Here is a 24,479-nt window from a genome sequence, read left to right as displayed (position 1 = left end):
AAAGCTATATTTTAAATTTAAAAAATTACCATTGCCTTATATCTGATGTCGGTGCCTTTTCATTTTTTTTTTAAGTGAGTGAGTGCATCCCACATTAAATTAGCAAGTCCACCTAGAAGAAACGGTATGGAATACAATGGTGCTTTATTTTGAAAATACCTGGGGAACTGTACGTTGCAAAAAAAAAAAAGCAGGTGGAAGTGGACCAGTTTGCGCTGTTTTAACAAAAAATATTATTGGGCAAGTGTGAGAACAAGGAATGATGCTGTGTGTGCCACCCTCCAATTCTGGAGGTGGAGCCACAGCAAATCGAGCATGTTCCCCAAAGTCTCCCATTTTCAGAAAATATGTACATGCCACAGAAATGGGGGTCACACACTTCACCCAGACAGGTTTTCTTCTTAATCACGTAAATGCGAAGGCTCCCTGCTCAGATACGGGCACCGGAGGGGATTTAATGAGCTTTCCTCATAACTAATCTCCGTCTCCTTTCCACCAAGGCTTTTCTATCAAAGAGCTCTTTCTCCCGGTAATGAACAGGTGGCCCATTCAGGTACTTGGCCTCCGCGTCCTTGTAATCCAATCCCTCCAGCGCAGAGATGGAACAAATGATTGCTTCTGGCAGAAGGACTTCCAGAACAAAATTGACTTTATCATTCTTTATCCGCGTCAGCATCCTCTGGTCTATTTGCTCATAGATTTCTTGTAAATATCTGACCAAGACGTCCAGCTGGTCTTCATCCTCCAGGTATGTCTCAATGCAGGCCATGCGCCTGGCTGAACCCAAAAATGAATCCAGCCAAGTGGACTGCTTCCTGCCGTCTACAATGTCGAGAAGGTGCCTTTCGGCCCCCTTTCTTTTCACAATGAAGTCGAGGAGCTTCTGGTTGCCTCGGTCCCTGGCGGCCTTCATGCGGTCAGGGAGAAGTTTCTTGTAGCGCCCCTTTCCACCCAGGTGGGGCTCCTCCTCAGACTCCTCCAGGTCATTATAATTCACTCTTGGAAAATCGCTGTCCACCTCACCCTCCTGGACGGCTTTCCGAATCGGGTAACTGATATCAGCGGCAAAATACTCCAGGAAGGAGCCCACAAAAGACCTGTGGCCTACGGCTTCCCTGTAGTGGGCCACCAGTGAGCAGCACCAGTCCACACTCTGGCCGTACAGCTTCCTGGCTCTGTTCATGAGTTTCGGTTTCTGTTCACAGTCCAAGGGCTTCAGTCTTCGGAGAGGGACTCGAATGCCCCTCCTCTCCTGGCTCATGTAGGCCTCAATCAAGAGCACCCTTGCGGTCTTCTCTACGCTCTGGACGCTCACTACCACTGCTGGCCAGTATGGGTAATCTTGAAATTTAAACCAGACCACCATTCCTCTTTCTGTGGGGCATGGCTCCTGTGGGCGAGCAACGCACCTAGATTGACCTTGCCTTGGCCCGTGCCTGCTCTTAGATTTGACGGGACCGGTAGCCTCTGAGTCATCCACAGGTGGCCTTTTTTTCAGTCCATTCTGAGCCCCTTGTATCTGAAGCTTCCTTTTCCTATTGGTAAGACGGAGGTTAGAGGAGCTGGAGCGCGTGGCCGCACCAGCCGAGCTGGGCTTCGAGGGGCCCTCTCTGGGACCCTCAGTATTCTCGGAGAAGGCAGAACTTCCACGGGACCTAGCCCGGGTCTTTGGGCAGGCGTCCTGCACCTCTGCTTTCACCAAAGCTTTGAGGCCCGTGCGCAGGGTACCTGATGGCCAAACGGGAATGCCCTCTTGGTGTTTAGCACAGGCACCCTCTGTCACGACCGTAGGGTGCGACGACATAACTGCTGAGGTGTCAGCCTTTTTCTTGCCCTCCTTCTCATCACCACCTTCTGAAAGTGAAGGGAACCTGTGGCCCACTCTGGAGCTTGGTGATGACTTTGGTTCCGTTTCACTCAGGACAGGACCTGGGGCTGCGTGCTTCTGTGGCTCGTCACCACACAGAGCATCACACCTCACGAGAGACACTACCGGGAATTTTGAGAACTCAATGTTCTTCCCATGGCTTCTGGATCCTTCCCCTGTGCGCTTCCCAAACTTTCTTGGAGGGAGCGCCCTGGATGTTTCTTGGGGTACCCTTTGAGACAGACTGTTGGTCTCTTCTTTGTGGAAAGCGCTTGAGTGACCCAAGCGTGCCCTCTCCTCCAGAATTTCCAGCGCCACATTCAGGGCTTTTCTGTGGGCCCTCTCCTCCCCCGTCGGAGCCCTGAACTTTGACCGTGCCACCCACGAGGAGGCCATGGCTTCCATTTGAGACTCAGTCAGCATCTGTATTTGTTTGCTTTTCACTTTAATTTTTTCATCTAGGGAGAGTATTTGAACTTCTAGATGGCGCGCCACCTCTCTCTTACTTTTTGGTGAAGTCCCAGATCTGGACAAAACTTTTGCTGGCCATAACCGTCCTTTCCAATTGCAGAGGACATACTCGCCATCCATGATGACTTAGAGCTGTGTGCCAAGAGGTCATTGGCAGAGGGCTGCGACCTTTCTGGCCCTCATCCCCACTCACTCTTTCAGGCAGGTCCTCCCCACAACGCTCTCTACATAGACTCTGTGCCTTCTTTACTGTGAGGGGGTTACAGCTCGCGTGGCCGGTCCTCCTCCTGAATCTCCCAGGGATGCCGGAACCTGTGCTCTGAACAGATAGTACTGGAAGACACTGGAAGAGGGAAAAGGAAAAGGAAAAACCTCTCAGAGAAATTCCTTTTGCAAAGTAGAAAAAGTCTGGGCGATGAAATTGATAAAATCTACAAAGAAGAAAGATAAAGAATGGGTATTGGACAGAGGGTGTGGTCACAAGGCCAGTATTTGGGGGAAAATGGGATATCTACACCCATATCCTCTCATTTATCTTTAATATTACTATCGCACGTTAAAGAGGATCTGTACGTGTGCGTGGAGGGTGTCATGCCGGGGGTGCCATATGTGTTATTGGATATTCGGTGTCTTTCGGGCTCCTTAGGGTTCAATCTAGGGGGTGCTTTGTTTTGGATTTTTCTAGGCTGCCAGTGCCATCCCGTGCAGTCAAGGAAGTCAGAGGCAATGTCCTGCATATAGATGCTGGGTGTCACAGCACAATGCCCTGTTCAGGAGCAAGGGCATAGAATTCATTGGATCACGGTGATTATCGTGACTAGTAACTGGATATCATGGTCAGTAAGGATTGCTTGAGGTACAGGCCATTGGATGGCACCTGTGAATCTTCATTTCTAGGTGGCAATTAAAAACATGTGTTTCCTGACACCTAGGTCTCCACTTCCAAAGGATGTAGTTGGAGCCATATCTCACCTGATATATGAAAATTAAGTCAAAATAGATCAATGACCCAGTAAAGAATGGAAACCATAAGACTTCAAGACCTTCTTTTGACGATTGGTCCTTAGATGTGACACCAAAAGCATGAGAAGCAAAATAAAAAATAGAGAAGTTGGACTTTCTCACAATGGAATAAGACTTACACATCAAAGGATTTTGTCAGGAAAGTGTGGCGACAACCTACATGGTGGGAGAGCCATTTGGGAACCACATATCAGATAAGGGTTTAATATCCAGAATGTATAACAAACTCCTACAGTGCAACAACAGAAAGACCAACAACCCAGTAAAAACCTGGGTAAGGGGCTTGAGTAGACATTTCTCCCAAGCAGATATACCGGGGGCTAACTTAACAAGCACGTGAAAAGATGCTCAGCCTCATTAGTCATTCCAACAAAGCCCAGAAAACCAAGCCCGTTGCAGTCGAGTCGATTGCAACTCACAGCGACCCTATAGGACAGAGTAGAACTGCCCCATGTGGTTTCCAAGGAGTAGCTGGTGAATTCGGCCTGCTGACCTTTTGGTTAGCAGCCGAGCTCTTAACCGCTACGCCACCAGGGTTTCCTCATTAGTCACTGGGGAGATGCAAATCAAAACCACAAGGAGATACCACCTAACACAGACTACCAGGATGGCTGTTATCAGAAAAAAAAAGTAAAAGTGTTGGTGTGGATGTGGAGAAATTGGAACCCTTGTGCCTTGCTGGTGGGAATGTAAAATGGTGCAGCCACTACGGGAAAGAGTTTGGTTGTTCCTCACAAAGTTAAGCGTAGAATTACCATGTGCTGTGGCAATTACACCCGTAGGTCTATGCCCAAGAGACTTGAAAGCAGACTCAAAGAGATGCCAACGTGCATTGCAGCGTTGTTCACCGTAGCCAACAGGTGGGAACAACCTACACATCCATCGACAGGTAAAGGGATAAACAAAAAGGGGTCTATCCATACAATGGACTGTTACAGGAGAAATAAAGGCCTGAGACAAGCTCCCACATGGAAGGACCTTGAAAGCATGATGCTGAGTGCAGTCAGCCAGTCAGAAAAGGACAATTATTGTCTGGTTCCACTTGCATGAAATATCTAGAATTACTCAATGTGGAGAGAACAGAGTTTGTTAGTGGTTGCCAGGGGCCAGGCAGAGGAGTTATTTCGGAAGGGGGACTGAGTGTTTGAGGTGATGAAAAACTTGGGGAAATGGAGAGTGGCGATGGTGGCACAACATGGTACTTGTACTTGATGTCACTTAATTGTACACTTAGAATGGCTGGAATGGCAAGCTTTTTGTTCTATATACTTTACTGCAGTAAAAGATGAACAGCGGATGACATTGTATACTGCAAGGAAAATCCGAGTATGGCCCAAAGAGTATAAATGGCACAAGCCACGTTTTCTGACTGTCATGCAATAGAATTAAAAGCGGGGGTTGGGGGGAAGCACAATAAATAGAATTAAACGAGCAAGAAAACCCTTTTATGTCCTGATACCAAACCTATGGCTCTTAATAGAAAAACAAGTGGCTGTAGAGCCAGGGGCAAAATTAGTTGTACCCAACATCTCAACCTAAAATGAACAGAAGGGAAACGTTTAGTAACATGGGACCCATCTTACCCGATAAATGACACACAGACTGTGGTAGTCCGGCTTTGGGAGCCGGGTCCTGGGACTTCTCACGTTGCAGCTGGTGATCCAGCAGCCCCGTCACCCTGCTCTCTGTTTCTGAGTGGATTCCTCTCCGGGAATCAAAGGGCATCCAGCGCCAATGCCCGCGTGCTAGGCACCTCTAATATCGATCTAGAAAATCCACAAGCAGACAGGAAATCAAACCAGTTCTAGAACGCATGTCATTCAGAAACAGAAATGCTGTCTTAACCTTACATCCATAATGCAGACATCTTGTTTCTTTTCCTCCTTCTTCTGCGTGTCTAAGTGTTCCCACGTATAGACATTCATGCACATATTTCATAAAACGGTTTTTTTCACTCAAGGGCATACGTGGGCAACTTTTCAAGCAAAACCAAAAAAAACCAAACCCAGTGCCGTTGAGTCAATTCTGACTCATAGCGACCCTACAAGCGACAGAGTAGAACTGCCCCATAGAGTTTCCAAGGAGCGCCTGGCAGATTTGAACTGCTGACCCTTTGGTTAGCAGCCGTAGCACTTAACCACTAAGTCACCAAGGTTTCCCTTTTTTCTATGTCATTCTTAGCGAATCTCTTTACAGCGAGATCTTTCCTGCTGTTTCCAAACTTTACCTGAAGACATGTCAAGCAACACCGAACTGTGAAATGTCACGGGTGCCATTGTTCCCTCCCTCCCTCCCTCTCTTAATAAGCTGGCATTCATTTTTCCTAGTTCTCTGTATGCATTGTGCACATCTGTGTAATAATTCATGCACGTAACCTGCTCGTGCATGACTGATGTCACATTTTATGTTTTAGAGAGCACAAATTGTTCCCTTTATACACCTGTGTATGTACTGCACCTTTGCTTACACATCCTTGTAGATACAATAATGATACGAGTAGTATAGTAATGACCACAAGGGATGCGTATTTGGGGAAAAGCTGCACAAAACTATTTCTTGGGCAGGAGTGCATGTTGATACAGGTTTAGGCGGCCCCTGCATTCGATTACTGGGCTCTCAAACCACAGTGTCATCTGAGGACACAGAAAAAGGGAGAAGGAACAACAGGTGACTCAGCCGCTTTGGTCCCCCCACGGCAGGCAGGGCCTGCCGGCCTCTACCAGCAAATCCCCACCCACACCCCGTAGCACACGCACAAACACACACACACACTCAACGGTTCTCATGCACGCACACGCGCACACTCACAGCCACGGCAGAAACGCCAGGCGCCTGACGCTGGCACACGTGATCCATGCTCACTGCCCACTCCCACCCCTGAAAACTTTTCTGCTTCCAGTGTAAATGTTGTTCTCAGCGCCATTTGAAAACATAGACACCAAGAAAACCTAGAATAGCATTTAAGGTGGTAAAACAGGAGAGGTATTAATCATCAGTGACTCGATCACCCAGGAGGGTTTGCTGTAGATGTTTGAGTCCACAGGTTCCAGGATTCTCATTTTACTTATACATGTATTTCTACTGTATAAAAAAATGGCTTTTTAAAACACTGTACAGCCTACTGGAAGATTCTTCGGTGTTCCCGTTTGCCTCCGTCTTTCTCAGTGTGAAGCACCTTAAGGGAGCATTTTCCATACATTGATTACAACTACTTTTCTGATTACACAAGCACCGTAGGTGAAGAGAGACCACCGCTCAGCTGCCTTCTCATCCTGAGCTTCGGCCCACTGACCAAGCACTGGGTGCGAAGGGGTCTTTACGGAGTCTTGCCGGCATTTTCCTCTTCATATCTTCAACTAATAGGAACAGAACTGTCTTTTCTCTCTTTCTGTCTGCCTCTTGAGAGATAGATAGGTACGTAGCTATAGATATGTAAATATTGGTCATCTTTTGCACACCAGTAGCAATGTGATAATAACAGAACATTGAACAACAAACACCAAACTAAATTTCAAAGTAACTCCAAGTTCTCAGAGGGCCCTGGGTAGAAAAACGCATTTGACATCTTAGTTTATTATCGCATCAAACACTGCCTGAAAGTGGGAATACGTGCTCAGATGAAAATGCAAAGCAAATGCTCTAAGTGGCAACTCCACAATCTACAATATCATGATCAACTTTAGATCATCAAGAAATAAAATTCTCAGAGGGGGTGGTAGTTTACTATTTTAAAGTCCCGGTGTAACTTTTGTTCTCTCACGTTGGCTCCGTAGTGGAAGAGTGAAAGAACAAGATGACAATCAGCTTTTATTTCTCCAACCAACAGCCATGCTTTGTGGAAGGATTGTTCTGGAAGCTCTATTCTGTGAACCCCTTTCCCAAGAGAGAGCTTGAGACATGGGGAAGGGGGGAGGGGGGAAGCGGGCAGCGAGGGTAGACGTCGTTTCTCCCGTTACGTCGGAGAATATGACGCAGAGGACACATTTACATGGACATGTGCACCAAAATTGTACTTTATAAAGACTCTAAGGCGATATGGACTGAAATATAGGCACTAGGTGAACAGAAACAAAGGCAGTGTAGCCAAATGGCACACCACAGAACAGAATGTACGAAGAATATCTTTGAGAAGTCCTGGGAGGGGTATTTCATGTTGCTCAAGGGAAATATTAAATTTTGTAATTTATATTCCCAACCACATAAGAGATATATTCAACTGGAGTTCCAGAAGAGCCATTCTTTGGGGACGAAGGATAGCGGAACAAACAATGACTGACAATTTCCAAAAATGATGAAAGATATCAAGCAGCATGTTCAAATGTGCTAAAACCCAAGTATAATAAATGCATCATTCTCTCTCTCTCTCTCTCTCACACACACACACATACACCCCTAGGCCTGTCATAGTAAATCTTCTAGAAACCAGAGTCAACTTGGAAAAACCTTAAAGGGGAAGAGCGAATAACAAATACAATGAACAGACAGGGAGGGCTAGCTTCCTGGACCAATCATCTGGAGGGCTAAAAGGCAAGAAGGGCATAAGGAGGGAGGGATGGTAGGAAGGAGTAAGCACAAATGTGGAGAAACCCAGGGAAGACATGGTGGTGCTGATCACCCTTGAGCGTGGAAGAGCGGCCCCTCAGAGCCTGAACACAGACTCATGCGGAAGGGGGCTGCCCAGCTCAATGGGCTTTCTAAGGAAGGTCAGGGAAGGGCCTCCTCAGCCTGCATGCAATACCTCCCTTTGATGGTGGGGAAGCGATCCTCTGGTGCTGGGCCAAGGACCCTAGGCGCTGGGCCAAGAGCTCTGGGAGAGAGACAGGGTGTGCTCCCCAGGTCCGCTGGGCTGGTCTCTGAGGGAACCTGATGAAGAGGGTGCTTGGAGCTTGGAGGCAACCTGCGTCATGGACCTTCAGCCCCTACCAAAATCCCACGGCCCTGCCTCTGCGAAGGACTTTTATTGGGGTGACACTGAGAGGAACAGGGGACAGTGAGGAAGGCTCAGCCTGTTTCCCCTCCCTCCAGACCCCTGCCTCCCTCTGGGGACCACAACTGGCAGATCCTCCCAGGGCGGCAGCTGGTGAAGGCAAGATGGGGTTGGCAGAGTTCCAGGCTCAGCCGCATAGAGCAGAGTCTGGGTCTCGGAGCCCAGAGACCCTGAAATCCTTCACCGTGTTTGTACCTGCTGTTTCCCACAGCCCGCCTCCTGACAGAGCGTGGCAGTCCGTCCCTAGATGCTACGTTTTTCTTCTGAAACACCATCAGGACAGAAACCACGAGAACACGAGAAGTCCAGCAGCATCTAATTCCAAACACGCAGCAATGCACATTGGAGCATCGTGACGGAGCTTGGAGCATGTGCTTATGTGCTACAGGGGAGCCTTTTCTACTTTTAATGAGTGGTGCGATAACTGGGAATTTCTCTTTTAGAGGAGCGGTTTCTGAATTCGTGGGCCAGTTCTGGGGACGGGCACACGATCATCCCCTGAGTTCCACAGAGTTACACGGGATGGCCCAACCCTACTTACTCACGTCATCTCATCATTTGCCCGCCCCAAGTGGACACATGATAATCTGTCGCTAAAGTTACATCTTCAACAGGGGCGTGCCATCAGAGACACCAGGAGATGTCTGTTTTCATGAACTCGGGCCAAAATGCTGTCACATAACAGGTGTCATCTCGGGCGCAGGAACGGCGGTGGCTGGCAGGTTTACTTAGTCACCTCAGCCTCCCTTCGGCAGGAGCTGGCAGCCTCCGTAGTAACGCCCTTACGATTGAACTGTAACCCTTCCTCCTAACGCACACACAGAGACACACACACACACTCACTGACACACTCACTCTCACAAACTGACATTGATAGTAGACACCTTACTACGTGGTGGCTACTCCATCCCTTCAGTCTGTAGATATCCTTGTGAAATGTTTCCGCCCCCAGGAAAGGAGAGCGAATCCCAGCTGTCATAGAAACCAGACAGAATGCCATGGAAACATTCTACTTGACTGTTAGCTTCCTATGGAAACCAGGAAGTCCAGATGCATTCTCAGGGGCAGTGGATGGACTGCTTTCAGTCTCTTACTCCCTCCCAGTCTAATGAATGAATGAATAAATAAATGAATGAAATAACAGAGACAAGACCCCAAGTTCCCCACGGGGGAGGCGCTGGGGGCAGGGCAGCCTTTCACACACTGGGTTACAGAGGACGTAAGGGGGGTGGGGGGATTTAACAGGCTCCTTCCTCCCTTATTTTGACACACGCAGACTGGGGATCCAGCTGCTGTTCTGGACCACCTCTCAGCACACCGTAACACATCAAGTGACTCAACCTGAGGACTCGTGGTCACTTTGAAATGGCATGCAGAGGAGGAAAGGTGTGAGGATAAAGCGCCTGGATGTCAGAGGCAGGCAAAGCAGAAGCTCAGGCTCTTCCAGGGTCAGAGGACCCTGGGTCTACCTTTGGGCAGATCAGATGGGAATAAACAGGGTTGTGTGGAGAGAACGGCCAGAGCGCACCCCGTGGCCTGGAACCATACTGAGGGGAAGGTGAGCCTCTCACACTGCCAATCTCTGCTCCCCAGACGGTGCTGAAAGCACACTGCTATGTAAACAAATGGGTAGCTTTGTACATCAAAGGTATCTCACAAGGGTCAACTCCGTTAAATAATAAGCTTTGCAGTCTCCTCATTTCTTTTGTTGGACCAGGAGGTGACAGAGGTGACAACGACAGGGTCAACCCTGACTCCACATTGGGACGTGTGGGTTTCGGTCCTGCCTCTGCCAGATTCCAGCAGGCTAAATGGGGCAGATCCGTGTCACAAAGTGACAACGTGACAGCTGGAGGGCCGCCCCCGAGCAGGCCGGAGAGAAGTCTGAAGCAACAGACACATAAAATAAAGACTTGCTGCCACTTGGCTTCGGAGAGCGGACGTCCACACAGGCTGCCGCGACATCTCCAGGGGACAAATGTAGGGCCCTTGGTCACCTGTCATGGTCCCTGAGGGGATGAAGCCCCCCCTTCATCCCCCCTTACCTGTCCTCCCTCCACCCTTGCCCTGGCCTGTCCTCCCTCCCCTTCCCCTGCACCAGTTTTCCTTCCTCTTCCCCCCTCTCCAACCCTTACTCCTCTCGCAGATCCTCCCTCCCCCTCCCCCTCGCCTGTCCTCCCTCACCATCCCCTCACCTGTCATCCTTTCCCTCCACCTGTCCTCCCTCTCCTCCACCTGTCCTCCCTCCCTTACCCCCTCACCAGTTTGCTCTCCTCTCTGCCCCTCCCCTCTCCTCCCTCCCCCCACACCTGTCCTCCCTCCTCCTCTCACCTGTCATCCACTCCTGTCTCCCATCCCTCATCCTCCCTCCCTTCCCCCTCACCCATCCTCCTTTCTCCCCCTCCCCTATCCTGCCTCCCCACCCCCTCACCTGTCCTCCTCCCCTCTCAACTGTCCTCCCCCCTCCCTCCTCTCCCATCATCCGTCCCCTCCCCTCTCAGTCGTCCTCCCTCCCAGACCTTCCGTGCCCCACTGACTCCCATCACCCTAGGCCCTCAGAGAGGCCCACCCCACCACCCCCTGCTTCCGCCTTCCAGTCAGTGGCCGGATCAGGCCCCGGGGAACAGTCACCTCACCGGGCACAGGTGACTTGGGGGGGTGTCTCGCACTGAACACACGCCCCTCGTCAACCTGATGAACCCGATGGCCACCGCAGACCCGCGGAGATCCCAGCCGCCCCACACTGCCCGCCCCTCACCTGAGGTAACGGCTCTAGCAGCAACACTCCCAGAGCGAGGCAGCTGGCCACCGCGAAGCTCCTCTGAGGCCGTTCGGGAGGGGGCGGAGCAAGCCAGCCTCACCTGAGCGGGCGCAGCGCTGATTGGCCAGCACAGCGCGCATGCGTGAGGTGGGGGGGGCCTCGTCGGAGCCCCGCCCCCTGGCGGAAACAGACTTGGAGGCTGTTGCCAAGTTCTTAATAGTTAACATGTTGCTTTCCAATTTCTTCCTTTAAGTTTTAAGTTGCAAATCACAAACATAGGGGAGTTAATGAAACATAACTCCTTTTCCCCTGCCCCGCCCCTCGTAACCACTAATAAACTTTGGTTTGTGTACCTTCGCCTTTTCTTGTCCTTTTATATAAGCGAGGTCATACAATATTTGTCCTTCCGTGATTGGTTTATTTTGCCAGGGTTTGCCTAGGCACAGGCAAAATGGGTCTATAGGCTTTTAATGCCTTTCACCCCTCCATAGACCTGATTTCAACAGCATAGACCCTCATTAGCACAGTACAACAGGGTATATAACTAAAGTCTAAGTTCAACTATATCAGCTCTGTGGTGGAGTTTCAGGTCCTTGACATCTGACACTCGGTCCATTAAGCAGGGGCCTCAAGACTGGTAACTCCACCCTCTCCACCTACCACCTGTGACAGGGGTCTAAGAAGAAGTGGTGCCTCCCAGTCCTTAAAGCCAACAGCATTGGGTACCCAAAATACAAACACTTATGTGGGGGAAGTCAGTGTCTTTGGTGTTCTTCATTCTCCTTTGCTCCTAGTGAGTTGGGACCTATTGATGCATCTTAGATGGCCACTCACAAGCCTTTAAGGCCCCAGATGCTACTCACCAAAGTGGGATGCAGAACATTTTCTTAATAAATTTTGTTATGCCAATTGACCTACATGTCCCCCGATACTATGGTCCCCAGGTCCCAGCCCCAACTTCTCTGTCCATTGAAGTGCTTGGATGTGTCCAGGAAACCTCTTAGCTTTTGCTTTGGTCCAGTGGCAACCTGATCCTACGAATACCAGTAAATTTCTGTTAGTCCTTAAACTAGCCCAGGCCAGATTTGGCTCAGCTTCCATGCCCAGAAGGGCCTGCTGTGACTGCTAGATGACCTCCTCAGAGGATGCAGCATCAGGAGGAAAGAGTCAGAAGGAAAATCATCACCTGGGCCCTATCCCAAAGTGCCAGTTCTAACAAGAACTAAGTTACTTCCTCTTTCCTGGCCACCTTCTAGAATTTTCCCTCCCCAGTTCGCCTGCCTGGCGCTATCTTGCCACCCAAATTACACATAAGCCCTGCTTCCCTGTAACTTGGTGAGCCGTATCTGAGGAACTTCCTCTCTGCTCCATGCCCTGAGCATTGCAATAAAGTTCTTTCTCAAAGACTGGTGTCCAGAAAATTGGCAAGTCTGTGTGCTCCGAACGAGGACCCACCTTCTAAGGTTCAGTAACACAGTTGTGCTCACTTCCCCTGTATTGTGTGTGTCCTTCCCTTCACCTAAGATCATTCTTGTCTACTATCTAGTTAGTGAATTCCCCCCTCCCTCCCTCCCCACCCTCAAAACCATCAAAGAATGTTTACCTCTATGTTGAAACCTTTTCTTCAGTTCTTATAATAGTGGTCTGAGACACTATTTGTCCTTTTGTGACTGACAAATTTCACTCAGCATAATGCCTTCCCCATTCCTCCATGTTATGAAATATTTCACACATTCATCACTGTTCTTGATGGATGTGTAGTATTCCATTTTGTGAATATACCAAAATTTATCTATCCATTCATCCGTTGATGGGCACCTTGGTTGCTTTCACATTTTTGCTACTCTAAACAGTGCTACAATGAACATGGGTGTGCATATATCTGTTCATGTAAAGGCTCTTATTTCTCTAGGATATATTCCAAGGAGTGGGATTGCTAGATCCTATGGTACTTCTCTTTCTAGCTTTTGAAGGAAGCGCCAAATCGATTTCCAAAGTGGTTAAACCATTTTACATTCCCACCAGCAGTGTATAAGTGTTCCAGTCTCTCCACAACCTCTCCAACATTTATTAATTTGTGTTTTTTGGATTAATGCCAGCCTTGTTGGAGTGAGATGGAATCTCGTCATAGTTATGATTTGCATTTTTTTTAATGACTAATGACCATGAGCATTTCCTCATGTATCTGTTAGCTACCTGAATGTCTTCGTTAGTGAAGTGTCTGTTCATATCCTCTTTGCCCATTTTTAAATTCGGTTATTTGTTTTTTTGTAGTTGAGTTTTTGCAGTATCATGTAGATTTTAGAGATTAGACCCTGATCCGATTTGTCACAGCCAAATTTTTTTTCCCAGTCTGTAGATAGTCTTTTTACTCCTTTGGCAAAGTCTTTCGATGAGCCTAAGTGTTTGTTTATTAAGAAAATGTTCTGCATCCCACTCTGCTGAGTGGTGTCTGGGGTCTTAAAACTAGCAAGTGGCCATCTAAGATGAATGAGTTGGGCTTAACCCACCTGGAGGAAAGGAGAATGAAGAACACCAAAGACATGAGGAAAACATGGGCCCAAAAGAAAGAAAGGGCCACATAAACCACAGACTCCATCAGCTTGAGACCAGAAGAACTAGATGGTGCCTAGCTACCACCAATGACTGCCCTGATAGGGAACATAACAGAGAATCCCTGCTGGAACAGGAGAAAAGTGAGTTGCATACCTCAAATTCTAGTAAAAACAACAGACTTAATGGTCTCAGTGAGACTGGAGGGGCCCCAGAGGTCATGGCCCCTGGACTCTCTGTTAGCCCAAAACTAAAACCATTCTCGAAGCCAACACTTCAGACAAAGATTAGACTGGACTACAAGACATAAAATTCTACTGGTGAGGAGTGTGCTTCTTAGCTCAAGTGGACACATGAACCTTCATATGAGTAATTGATGGTCCCTCCCACGATCAGACCCTGGCCTCATTCTAACTGAAGATGTTCATCGTTTCTTTCCACAGATGTAGACAGTTTGATTCCAGTATATTCCATCTGGCGAGGTCCATGTGTATAGTCGCCGTTTACGTTGCTGAAAGAAGGTATTTGCAATGAAGAAGTCGTTGGTCTTGCAAAATTCTATCATTCTATCTCCGGCATTATTTCTATCACCAAGGCAATATTTTCCAACTACCGATCCTTCTTTGTTTCCAACTTTCACATTCCAATCACCAGTGGTTATGTATGCATCCTGATTCCATGTTCGATCAATTTCAGACTGCAGCAGCTGACAAAAATCTTTTTCTTCTTCTTTGGCCTTAGTGATTGGCGCATAAATTTGAATAATAGTCGTGTCAACTAGCCTTCCTCGTAGGCGTATGGATGTTATCCTATCACTGACAGCGTTGTACTTCAGGATAGATCATGAAATGTTCTTTCTGATGATGAACGCAACACCATTCCTCTCCAAGTTGTCATGCCTGGTATAGTAGACCATATGATTGTCTGATTCAAAACGACCAATCCAGCCCATTTCAGCTCACTAATGCCTACGATTTTTATGCATTCCATTTCATTTTTCACAATTTCCAATCTTCCTAGATTCATATTTTGTACATTTCCTGTTCTGATTATTAATGTGTGTTTGCATCGGTTTCTTCTCCTTTTGAATCATGCCACCTCAGCAAATGAAGGTCTCAAAACATTGAGTCGATCCATGTCATTAAAGGTTGACTCTACTTTTCCCCGGTCATCTTTTGAGGCTCTTGCAACCTGAGGGCTCATCTTCTGGCAGTATATCAAACAGTGTTCTGCTGCTGTTCATAAGGATTTTGCTGCCTATTTCTTTCCAGATGTAGACCACCGGGTCCTTCTTCCTAGTCTGTCTTAGTCCAGAAGCTCAGCTGAAACCTACCCAACATGGGTGACCATGTTGGTATTTGGAATAATGCTGGCATAGCTTCCAGCATCACAGCAACAGGCAAGTCCCCACAGTACGACAAACTGACAGACTCATGGGGGGTTTTGGGAGTAAGGGAGGTTTTTCAAAGCATAAATGGAAGTAAAGAAACCACAAAGGTAAAGTAATACGTACGATGCTCTAAACATTTATAAACCTACCTTAAAAAAGAGGCCAATAACAATTTGTGAAACAGTTTGCAACATGTTAGGCAAAGAGTTAATGTCTTTAATTTGTAAAGAGCTCATATGAATCAATTATAAAAAGATGACCATAACACAAAAATGGGCAAAGCACGTGAATAGTTATTTCACCTAAGAGGAAAGACAAATGGCCAATAAAGAAGAAAAAATGTTGAATCTCAAAAGTAATCAAATAAACCAAAACTAAAACACCAAGAGAGTCGTATTCTCCGCCAACGTGGTAAAAGGAAAAATTTTAAATGTCAATAATCTCTACAATTGCAAGGGTGAGGGGAAATAGTCTCATGTATTGCTGTGGTAAATTGGAACATTCTTTATGAGGGGCAGTTTCATACAATGTTCTCTCAGGCTTCAAAAATTTTCACTGCCTTTGGTCCCGAAATATTATTCTTCTGGAAATTTAGCCAAAGGAGACAATTAGAGATGTGCAGAATATTAAATCAGAAGTTTCATCATGGTGTTATTTGAACTGTAAAGTTGGAGTCAAATAAAATGTCAAACAATAGAGAATGATGACACATTTATGTGACTTCATATTATACATCTGTCTCAGGTTTCTAGTGCTGCTAAAACAGAAACACCACAAGTGTATGGTTTTAACAAACAGAAATGTATTCTCTCACAGTCTAGGATGCTAGAAGTCTGAATTCAGGGCACCCCAGCTCCAGGGGAAGGCTTTCTGTGTGTCGGCTATGGGGGAAGATTCTTGTCTCTTCAGCTCTGTTTCCTGGTGTCTTGAAGATCTCCATGTGGCCTGGCATCTATCTTCCCCACCTCTGCTTACTCTCTTGCTTATTTAATCTCATTTATTTCACAAAAGAGATTGACTCAAGACACTCATCCTGTCTCATTAACATAAAAAAGACAACCCATGGTAGCATCTCTTGTTTCCAACCATAGCGTGCAGAGGCACTAACCCCGTCTCATTAATATAAAAAAGACAACCCATTCCCAAATGGGATTATAACCACAGGCATACTAAAAAAAAAAGCAAAGGAAACTCGTTGACATTGAATGGATTCAGACTCATAGCGACCCTATAGCATACAGTAGAAGTGCTACATGGGGTTTTCAAGGTTGTAAATCTTTACAGAAGCAGATTGCCACATCTTTCTCCCATGGAGCAGCTGGGGGTTGGCACCACTGACTTTATAGTTAGCAGCTGAGTGCTTAAGCTCTGAGCCAGCCCCAACCACAGGCATAGAGTTTAGGATTTGCAACACATGTTTTTGGGGGACACAATTAAATTTGTAACAATAGCAATTGAAATATATTGTTTAACGACTTGAGGACTCTTAAAATAGTTGATACTACTTCCAAGTAGCACCTTATTCCCTCTGTTTTCATCTTAACTTTTGGAATTTTGCCCCCAAACCTGCTCCTCCTTCAGTCTTCTCCCAGAGGCTGGCTCCTCCCCTGTGCCTAGCCTTAAGGTGTTGGGACCCTATTTCTTCTCTCAGTATGTTCTCCCATGATCCTGTCCTGCTCCTGGTTTAAACATCACCTGTATGCTGATGATTGGCACATTTACATCTGCTGTTGATGAGCAGTTCCATGGTAGCATCTCTTGTTTCCAACCATAGCTTGCAGAGGAGGGCCAACACTAAAAAAAAAAAAAAAACTAAGCTTCTCAAAAATGCAGTGTGACTCCTCACCAGCACGTTTCTTCTTACAGGAGTGTCTCTCTGTCCTCCCAAAGACTCAGCTTGGAGATTGGATCTCTGGCCTGACAAATTAAAACATTTCTAATACTCCATTCCCCCGACCTTCTGAGCAATTGCTCAACACCCTTCCAGTATCTCCACCTCATTTACTGAAGGCTGCAGTCCAGGTGAAGGATTCCACCCCAGAAGCATACTATGTCGGTTTCAGAACATTGAGCCCCAAGTCACAGGTGTGTGCTCCCATGTCAAGAAGTTCTCCAAGGTATTGACTTATAATCTGCCACCCTGCCCCCTGCGGGTCCCACATGCTCAAAACCCATTCCCACATGTATTATCCCAGCTCTTGCAGGTCCTGCAGCTCCTTCTGAATATAAGGTGTTTCCAACCCAAACAGGAACGCTGTTTTCCTCCTTTGGCTGCGATGATACCTCACACTGTCATCAGTCTGGAAGCAATGAAATTAGTGGGGGATGAATGTTGGGTAAGAGAAGAAAAATCTTTTGAGACGCTGCCTTGGATGAAGTCTTTGCAGGGCCCCCAGGAAAAAAGGGGCTGCTTTTTTTTTCTACCCAGCTAAGGATTCAGTAAAAATGGCACAGCAGTGGCATCTGACTCCCCTCTAACTTCACGAGTGGGAGAGACAACCACCATGAGCATCCACAGCCCAAGGCTGATTGCTATGAGGTGGAGGTCAGACATACCGACAACCTTCGACCCTTCTGGTTTTTAATTTTTTTCCATCCTTTCACTTTCAAGATATCTGTCTTAACTTTATTCTTTTTTTAATTTTTATTGTGCTTTAAGTGAAAGTTTACAAATCAACTCACTCATACAAAAATTTGTATACACCTTGCTATATAATCCTAATTGCTCTCCCCCTAATGAGACAGCCCACTCCTTCCCTCCACTCTCTCTTTTTGTGCCCATTCTGCCAGCTTCTGACCCCCTCTGCCCTCTCATCTCCCCTCCAGACAGGAGATGCCAACACAGTCTCATGTCTACTTGAACCAAGAAGCTCACTCCTCACCAGTATCATTTCCTCTCCCATAGTCCAGTTCAATCCCTGTCTGAAGAGTTGGCTTTGGGAATGGTTCCTGTCTTGGGCTAACAGAAGGTCTGTAGGCCACGGCCACCAGGGTCCTTCTAGTGTCAGTCAGACCATTAAGTCTGGCCTTTTTAGGAGAATTTGGGGTCTGCATCCCACTGCTCTCCTCCTCCCTCAAGGGTTCTCTGCTGTGTTCCCTGTCAGGGCAGTCATCCGTTGTAGCCCGGCACGATCTAGTTCTCCTGGTCTCAGGCTGATGTAGTCTCTGGTTTGTGTGGCCCTTTCTGTCTCTTGGGCTCATAATTACCTTGTGTCCTTGGTGTTCTTCATTCCCCTTTGCTCCAGGTGGCTTGAGACCAATTGATGCATCTTAGATGGCTGCTTGCTTGCGTTTAAGACCCCAGACGACACTCTCCAAAGTGGGATAGAGAAGGTTTTCTTAACAGATTTTATTATGCCAATTGACTTAGATGTCCCCTGAAACCATGGTCCCCAAACCCCCGCCCTTGCTCTGCTGGCCTTCGAAGCATTCAGTTTATTCAGGAAACGTCTTTGCTTTCGGTTTAGTCCAGTTGTGCTGTCCTCTCCTGTATTGTGTGTTGTCTTTCCCTTCACCTAACGTAGTTCTTATCTACTATCTACTTAGTGAATACCCCCCTGCCTCCCTTGATCCCTCCCCGCTCTCGTAACCATCAAAGAATATTTTCTTCTCTGTTTGAACTGTTTCTCAAGTTCTTATAATAGTGGTGTTACACAATATTTGTCCTTTTGCAACTGACTAATTTCACTCAACATAATGCCTTCCCGATTCCTCCACGTTATGAAATGCTTCATAGATTCCTCACTGTTCTTTACCGATGTGCAGTATTCCATTGTGTGAATATACCATAATTTATTTATCCATTCATCTGTTGATGGGCACCTTGGTTGCTCCCATCTTTTTCTATTATAAACACTGCTACAATGAACATGGGTGTGCATATATCTGTTTGTGTAAAGGCTCTTATTTCTCTAGGATATATTCCAAGTTGAAGGAAGTGCCAAATCGATTTCCAAAGTGGTTGTACCATTTTCCATTCCCACCAGCAGTGTGTAAGTGTTCCAGTCTCTCCACAACCTCTCCAACATTTATTATTTTGTGTTTTTTGGATTAATGCCAGCCTTGTTGGAGCCAGATGGAATCTCATTGTAGTTTTGATTTTTATATTTCTAATGGCTAATGATCATGAGCATTTCCTCATGTATCTGTTAGCTACCTGAATGTCTTCATTAGTGAACTGTCTGTTCATATCCCCTTTGCCCATTTTTAAGTAATTTTTATTGTGCTTTAAGTGAAAGTTTACAAATCAAGTCAGTCTCTCACACAAAACCCCATCCATATACACCTTGCTACACACTCCGAATTACTCTCCCCCTAATGAGACAGCCCACTCTCTCCCTCCACTCTCTCTTTTCGTGTCCATTTCACCAGCTTTTAACCCCCTCCACCCTCTCATCTCCCCTCCAGGCAGGAGATGCCAACATAGTCTCAAGTGTCCACCTGATCCAAGAAGCTCACTCCTTACCAGCATCCCTCTCCAACCCATTGTCCAGTCCAATCCATGTCTGAAGAGTTGGCTTCAGGAATGGTTCCTGTCCTGGGCCAACAGAAGGTGTGGGGGCCATGACCACCGGAGTCCTTCTAGTCTCAGTCAGACCATTAAGTCTGGTCTTTTTAGGAGAATTTGGGGTCTGCATCCCACTGCTCTCCTGCTCCCTCAGGGGTTCTCTGTTGTGTTCCCTGTCAGGGGTGTCATCGGTTGTAGCTGGGCACCATCTAGTTCTTCTGGTCTCAGGATGATGTAGTCTCTGGTTCATGTGGCCCTTTCTGTCTCTTGGGCTCGTAATTGCCTTGTGTCTTTGGTGTTCTTCATTCTCCTTTGATCCAGATGGGCTGAGACTAATTGATGCATCTTAGATGGCTGCTTGCTAGAGTTTTAAGACCCCAGACACCACTCTTCAAAGTGGGATGCAGAATGTTTTCTTAATAGATTTCATTATGCCAATTGACTTAGATGTCCCCTGAAACCATGGTCCCCAGACCCCTGCCCCTGCTATGCTGGTCTTTGAAGCATTCAGTTTATTCAGGAAACTTCTTTGCTTTTGGTTTAGTCCAATTGTGCTGACCTCCCCTGTATTGTGTGCTGTCTTTCCCTTCACCTAAAGTAGTTCTTATCTACTAATTAGTGAATGCCCCTCTCCCATTCTCCCCCCCGCCCATAACCACAAAAGAATGTTTTCTTCTCAGTTTAAACTATTTCTCAAGCTCTTATAATAGTGGTCTTATACAATATTTGTCCTTTTGCAACTGACTAATTTCACTCAGCATAATGTCCTCCAGGTTCCTCCATGTTATGAAATGTTCCACAGATTCCTCACTGTTCTTTATCGACGCACAGTATTCCACTGTGTGAATATACCATGATTTATTTATTCATTAATCCATTGATGGGCATCTTGGTTGCTTCCATCTTTTTCTATTGTAAACAGTGCTGCAATTAACACGGGTGTGCATATATCTGTTCTTCTGGTCTCAGGATGATGTACCCTCTGGTTCATGTGGCCCTTTCTGTCTCTTGGGCTCATATTTTCTGTATCTTTGGTGTCCTTTGGAAACCCTGGTGGTGTAGTGGTTAAATGCTACGGCTGCTAACCAAAAGGTCAGCAGTTCAAATTCACCAGGGACTCCTTGGAAATTCTATGGGGCAGTTGTACTCTGCCCTATAGGGTCGCTGTGAGTCAGAATCGATTCAACGGCAGCGGCTTTGGTTTTTTTTTTTTTGTCCTCATTCTCCTTTGTTCCAGGTGGGTTGAGACCAATTGATGCATCCTAGATGGCTGCTTGCTAGCTTTTAAGACCCAAGACTCAACTCACCAAAGTGGGATTCAGAACGTTTTCTTAATACACTTTTTTATGCCAGTTGAGCTAGATGTCCCCTGAAACCATGGTCCCCAGAACCCCACCCCTGCTACTCTGTTCCTTGATGTGTTTGCTTATATTCAGGAAACTTAGCTTTTGGATTAGTCCAGTTGTGCTGACTTCCCCTGTATTGCATGTTGTTGTTCCCTTCACCTAAAAGAATTCTTGTCTACTATCTAATTAGTGAATATCCCTCTCCCTCACTCCCTCCCCACCCTCATAACCATCAAAGAATATTTTCTTCTGTGTTTAAACCCTTTCTTGAGTTCTTATAATAGTGGTCTCATAAGATATTTGTACTTTTGTGACTAATTTCACGCAGCATAATGCCTTCCAAGTTCCTCCATGTTATGATTCACGGATTCATCCTTGTTATTTATCATTGCATAGTATTCCATTATGTGATTATGCCATAATTTGTTTATCCATTCATCCGTTGATGGGCATCTAGGTTGTGTCCATCTTTTTGCTACTGTAAACAGTGCTGCAGTGAACATGGGTGTGCATATACCCATTCGTGTGAAGGCTCTTACGTCTCTAGAATATATTCCAAGGAGTGGGATTGCTGGATCCTATGGTAGTTCTATTTCTAGATTTCAAAGGAAGCACCAAATCAATTTCCAAAGTGGTTGTACCATTTTACATTCCCACCAGCAATGTATAAGTGTTCTAGTCTCTCCACAACCTCTCCAACATTTATTATTTTGTGTTTTTTGGGTTAATGCCAGCCTTGTTGGGGTGAGATGGTATCTCATTGTAGTTTTGATTTGCATTTCTCTAATGGCTAATGATCCTGAGCATTTACTCATATATCTGTTAGCTGCCTGAATGTCTTCTCTGGTGCAGTACCTGTTCATATCCTTTGGCCATTTTTTAATTGGGTTGTCTTTTTGTTGTTGAAGCTGTCTTAGTCATCTAGTGCTGCTATAACAGAAATACCACAAGTGGATGGCTTTAACAAAGAAAAATTAATTTTCTCACAGTCTAGTAGGTTGCAAGTCCAAGTTTAGGGCGTCGGCTCTAGGAGAAGGCTTTCTCTCTCTGTCGGCTCTGGAGGAAGGTCCTTGTCCTCAATCTTCCCCTGGTCGAGGGGCTTCTCAGGCACAGGGACCCCATGTCCAAAGGACGTGTTCTGCTCCTGGTGCTGCTTTCTTGGTGGTATGAGGTCCCCAACTCTCTGCTTGTTTCCGTTTCCTTTTATCTCTTGAAGATAAAAGGTGGTCCAGGCCACGCCCCAGGGAAACTCCCTTTACCTTGGATCAGGGAGGTGACCTGAGTAAGGGTGGTGTTACAATCCCACCCTAATTCTTTTTAGCATAAAATTACAATCACAAAATGGAGGACAACCACACAATACTGGGAATCATGGCCTAACCAAGTTGATACACACATTTTTTGGGGGGTACATAATTCAATCCATGACAGAGGTGTTGCAGTATCTTGTAGATTGTAGAGATTAGACGCTGATCGGATTTGTCATAGCCAAAACTTTTTTCCCAGTCTGCAGGTTGTCTTTTTACTCTTTTGGTGAAGACTTTGGATAAGAATAAGTGTTTGATTTTTAGGAGCTCACAGTTATCTGGTTTCTCTTCTGCTGTTTGTGCACTGTTAGTAATGTTTCATATACTGTTTATGCCATGTGTTAGGGCTCCTGGCATTGTCACTATTTTTTCTTCCATGATCTTTATTGTTTTAGATTTCATATTTAGGTCTTTGATCCATTCTGAGTTAGTTTTTGTGCATGGTGTGAGGTACGGGTCTTTTTTCATTATTTTGCAGATGGATATCCAGTTATGCCAGAACCATTTGTTAAAGAGACTGTCTTTTCCTCATTTAATGGACTTTGGGCCTTTGTCAAATATCAGCTGCTCATAAGTGGATGAATTTGTGTCTGGATTCTCAATTCTGTTCCATCAGTCTATGTATCTGTTGTTGTACCAGTACCAGGCTGTTCTGACTACCGTGGCAGTAAAATAGGTTCTAAAATCAGGTAGTGTGAGACCTCCCACTTTGTTCTTCTTTTTCAATAATGCTTTACTTATCGGGGGCCTCTTTACCTTCCATATGAAGTTGGTGATTTGTTTCCCATCTCACTGAAAAATGTCATTGGAATTTGCATCGGAATTGAATTGTATGTACAGATTGCTTTGGGTAGAATAGACATTTTCACAATGTTGAGTCTTCCTGTCCATGAGCAAGGTAAGTCTTTCCACTTACTCTTTTGGTTTCTTGCAGTAGTTAGTGTCTTGTAGTTTTCTTTGTATAGGTCTTTTACATCTCTGGTTAGATTTATTCCTAAGCATTTTATCTTCTTGGGGGCTACTGTAAATGGTATGATTTGGTGATTTCCTCTTTGATGTTCTCTTTTTAGTTTAGAGGGATCCAACTGATTTTTGTATGTTTATCTTGTATCCTGATACTTTGCTGAACTCTTCTATTAGTTCCAGTAGTTTACGTGTGGATTCTTTAGGGTTTTCTGAGTATAAGATCATAACATCTGCAAATAGAGATACTTTTACTTCTTCCTTACCAATTTGGATGCCCTTTATTTCTTTATCTAACCTAATTGCTCTGGCTAGAACCTCCAGCACAATGTTGAATAAGAGTGGTGATAAACGGCATCTTTGTCTGGTTCCTGTTCTCAAGAGGAATGCTTTCAGACTCTCTCCATTCAGGATGATGTTGGCTGTTGGCTTTGTATAAATGTCCTTTAGTATGTTGAGGAATTGCCCTTCTATTCCTATTTTGATGAGAATTTTAACATGAATGGGTGTTGGACTTTGTCAAATCCCTTTACTACATCAATTGATAAGATCATGTAGTTCTTGGTCTTTTGTTTTATTTATGTGATGGATTATGCTGATTGTTTTTCTAATGTTGAACCATCCTTGGATACCTAGTATAAATCCCACTTGGTCATGGCGAATTTTTTTTTTTGATATGTTGTTGAATTCTATTGGCTAGAATTTTGTTGAGGATTTTTGCATCTAAGTTCATGAGGGATATTGGTCTGTAATTTTCTTTTTCTTGTTGTGTCTTTACCTGGTTTTGGTATCAGGGTGGCTTCATTGATTGAGTTTGGGAGTATTCCATCCTTTTCTATGTTCTAAAATACCTTTAGTAGTAGTGGTGGTAACTCTTCTCTGAAAGTTTGGTAGAATTCTCCAGGGAAGCCATCAGGGCCAGGGCTTTTTGTTGTTGTTGTTGGAAGTTTTCTAATTATCTTTTCAAGCTCTACTTTTGTTATAGGTTTAATTAGTTGTTCTACCTCTGTTTGTGTTATTTTAGATGGGTAGTGTGTTTCTAGAAATTTGTCCATTTCTTCTAGGTCTTCAAATTTATTAGAGTACGCTTTTTCATAGTATTCTGTTATGATTTTTTTAATTTCAGTTTGGTCTGTTGTGATATCGCCCATCTCATTTCTTATTCGGGTTATTTGCTTCCTCTCCTGTTTTTCTTTTGTCAGTTTGGCCAATGGTTTATCTATTTTATTGATCTTTTCAAAGAACCAGCTTTTGGTCTTGTTCTTTCAATTGTTTTTCAATTCTCTATTTAATTCTGCTCTAAT

General features: G+C 45.5%; 1 protein-coding gene across 1 annotated transcript; it reads right to left on the bottom strand.

Moving 5' to 3' along the window:
• Positions 1-454: 454 nt before the first annotated feature.
• LOC100669616 (PWWP domain-containing DNA repair factor 3B-like) lies at positions 455-2,458 on the bottom strand. Its single transcript, XM_003421702.1, has one exon. It carries the CDS (start codon positions 2,456-2,458, stop codon positions 455-457), a length of 2,004 nt encoding a protein of 667 aa, XP_003421750.1.
• Positions 2,459-24,479: the final 22,021 nt, after the last annotated feature.

Source organism: Loxodonta africana, chromosome X (genome assembly GCF_030014295.1).
Source record: "Loxodonta africana isolate mLoxAfr1 chromosome X, mLoxAfr1.hap2, whole genome shotgun sequence".
In the NCBI taxonomy this organism is placed as follows: Eukaryota; Metazoa; Chordata; class Mammalia; order Proboscidea; family Elephantidae; genus Loxodonta; species Loxodonta africana.
Note: the sequence above shows the minus strand (reverse complement) of the source record. Positions and strands in the feature narration are given on the sequence as shown.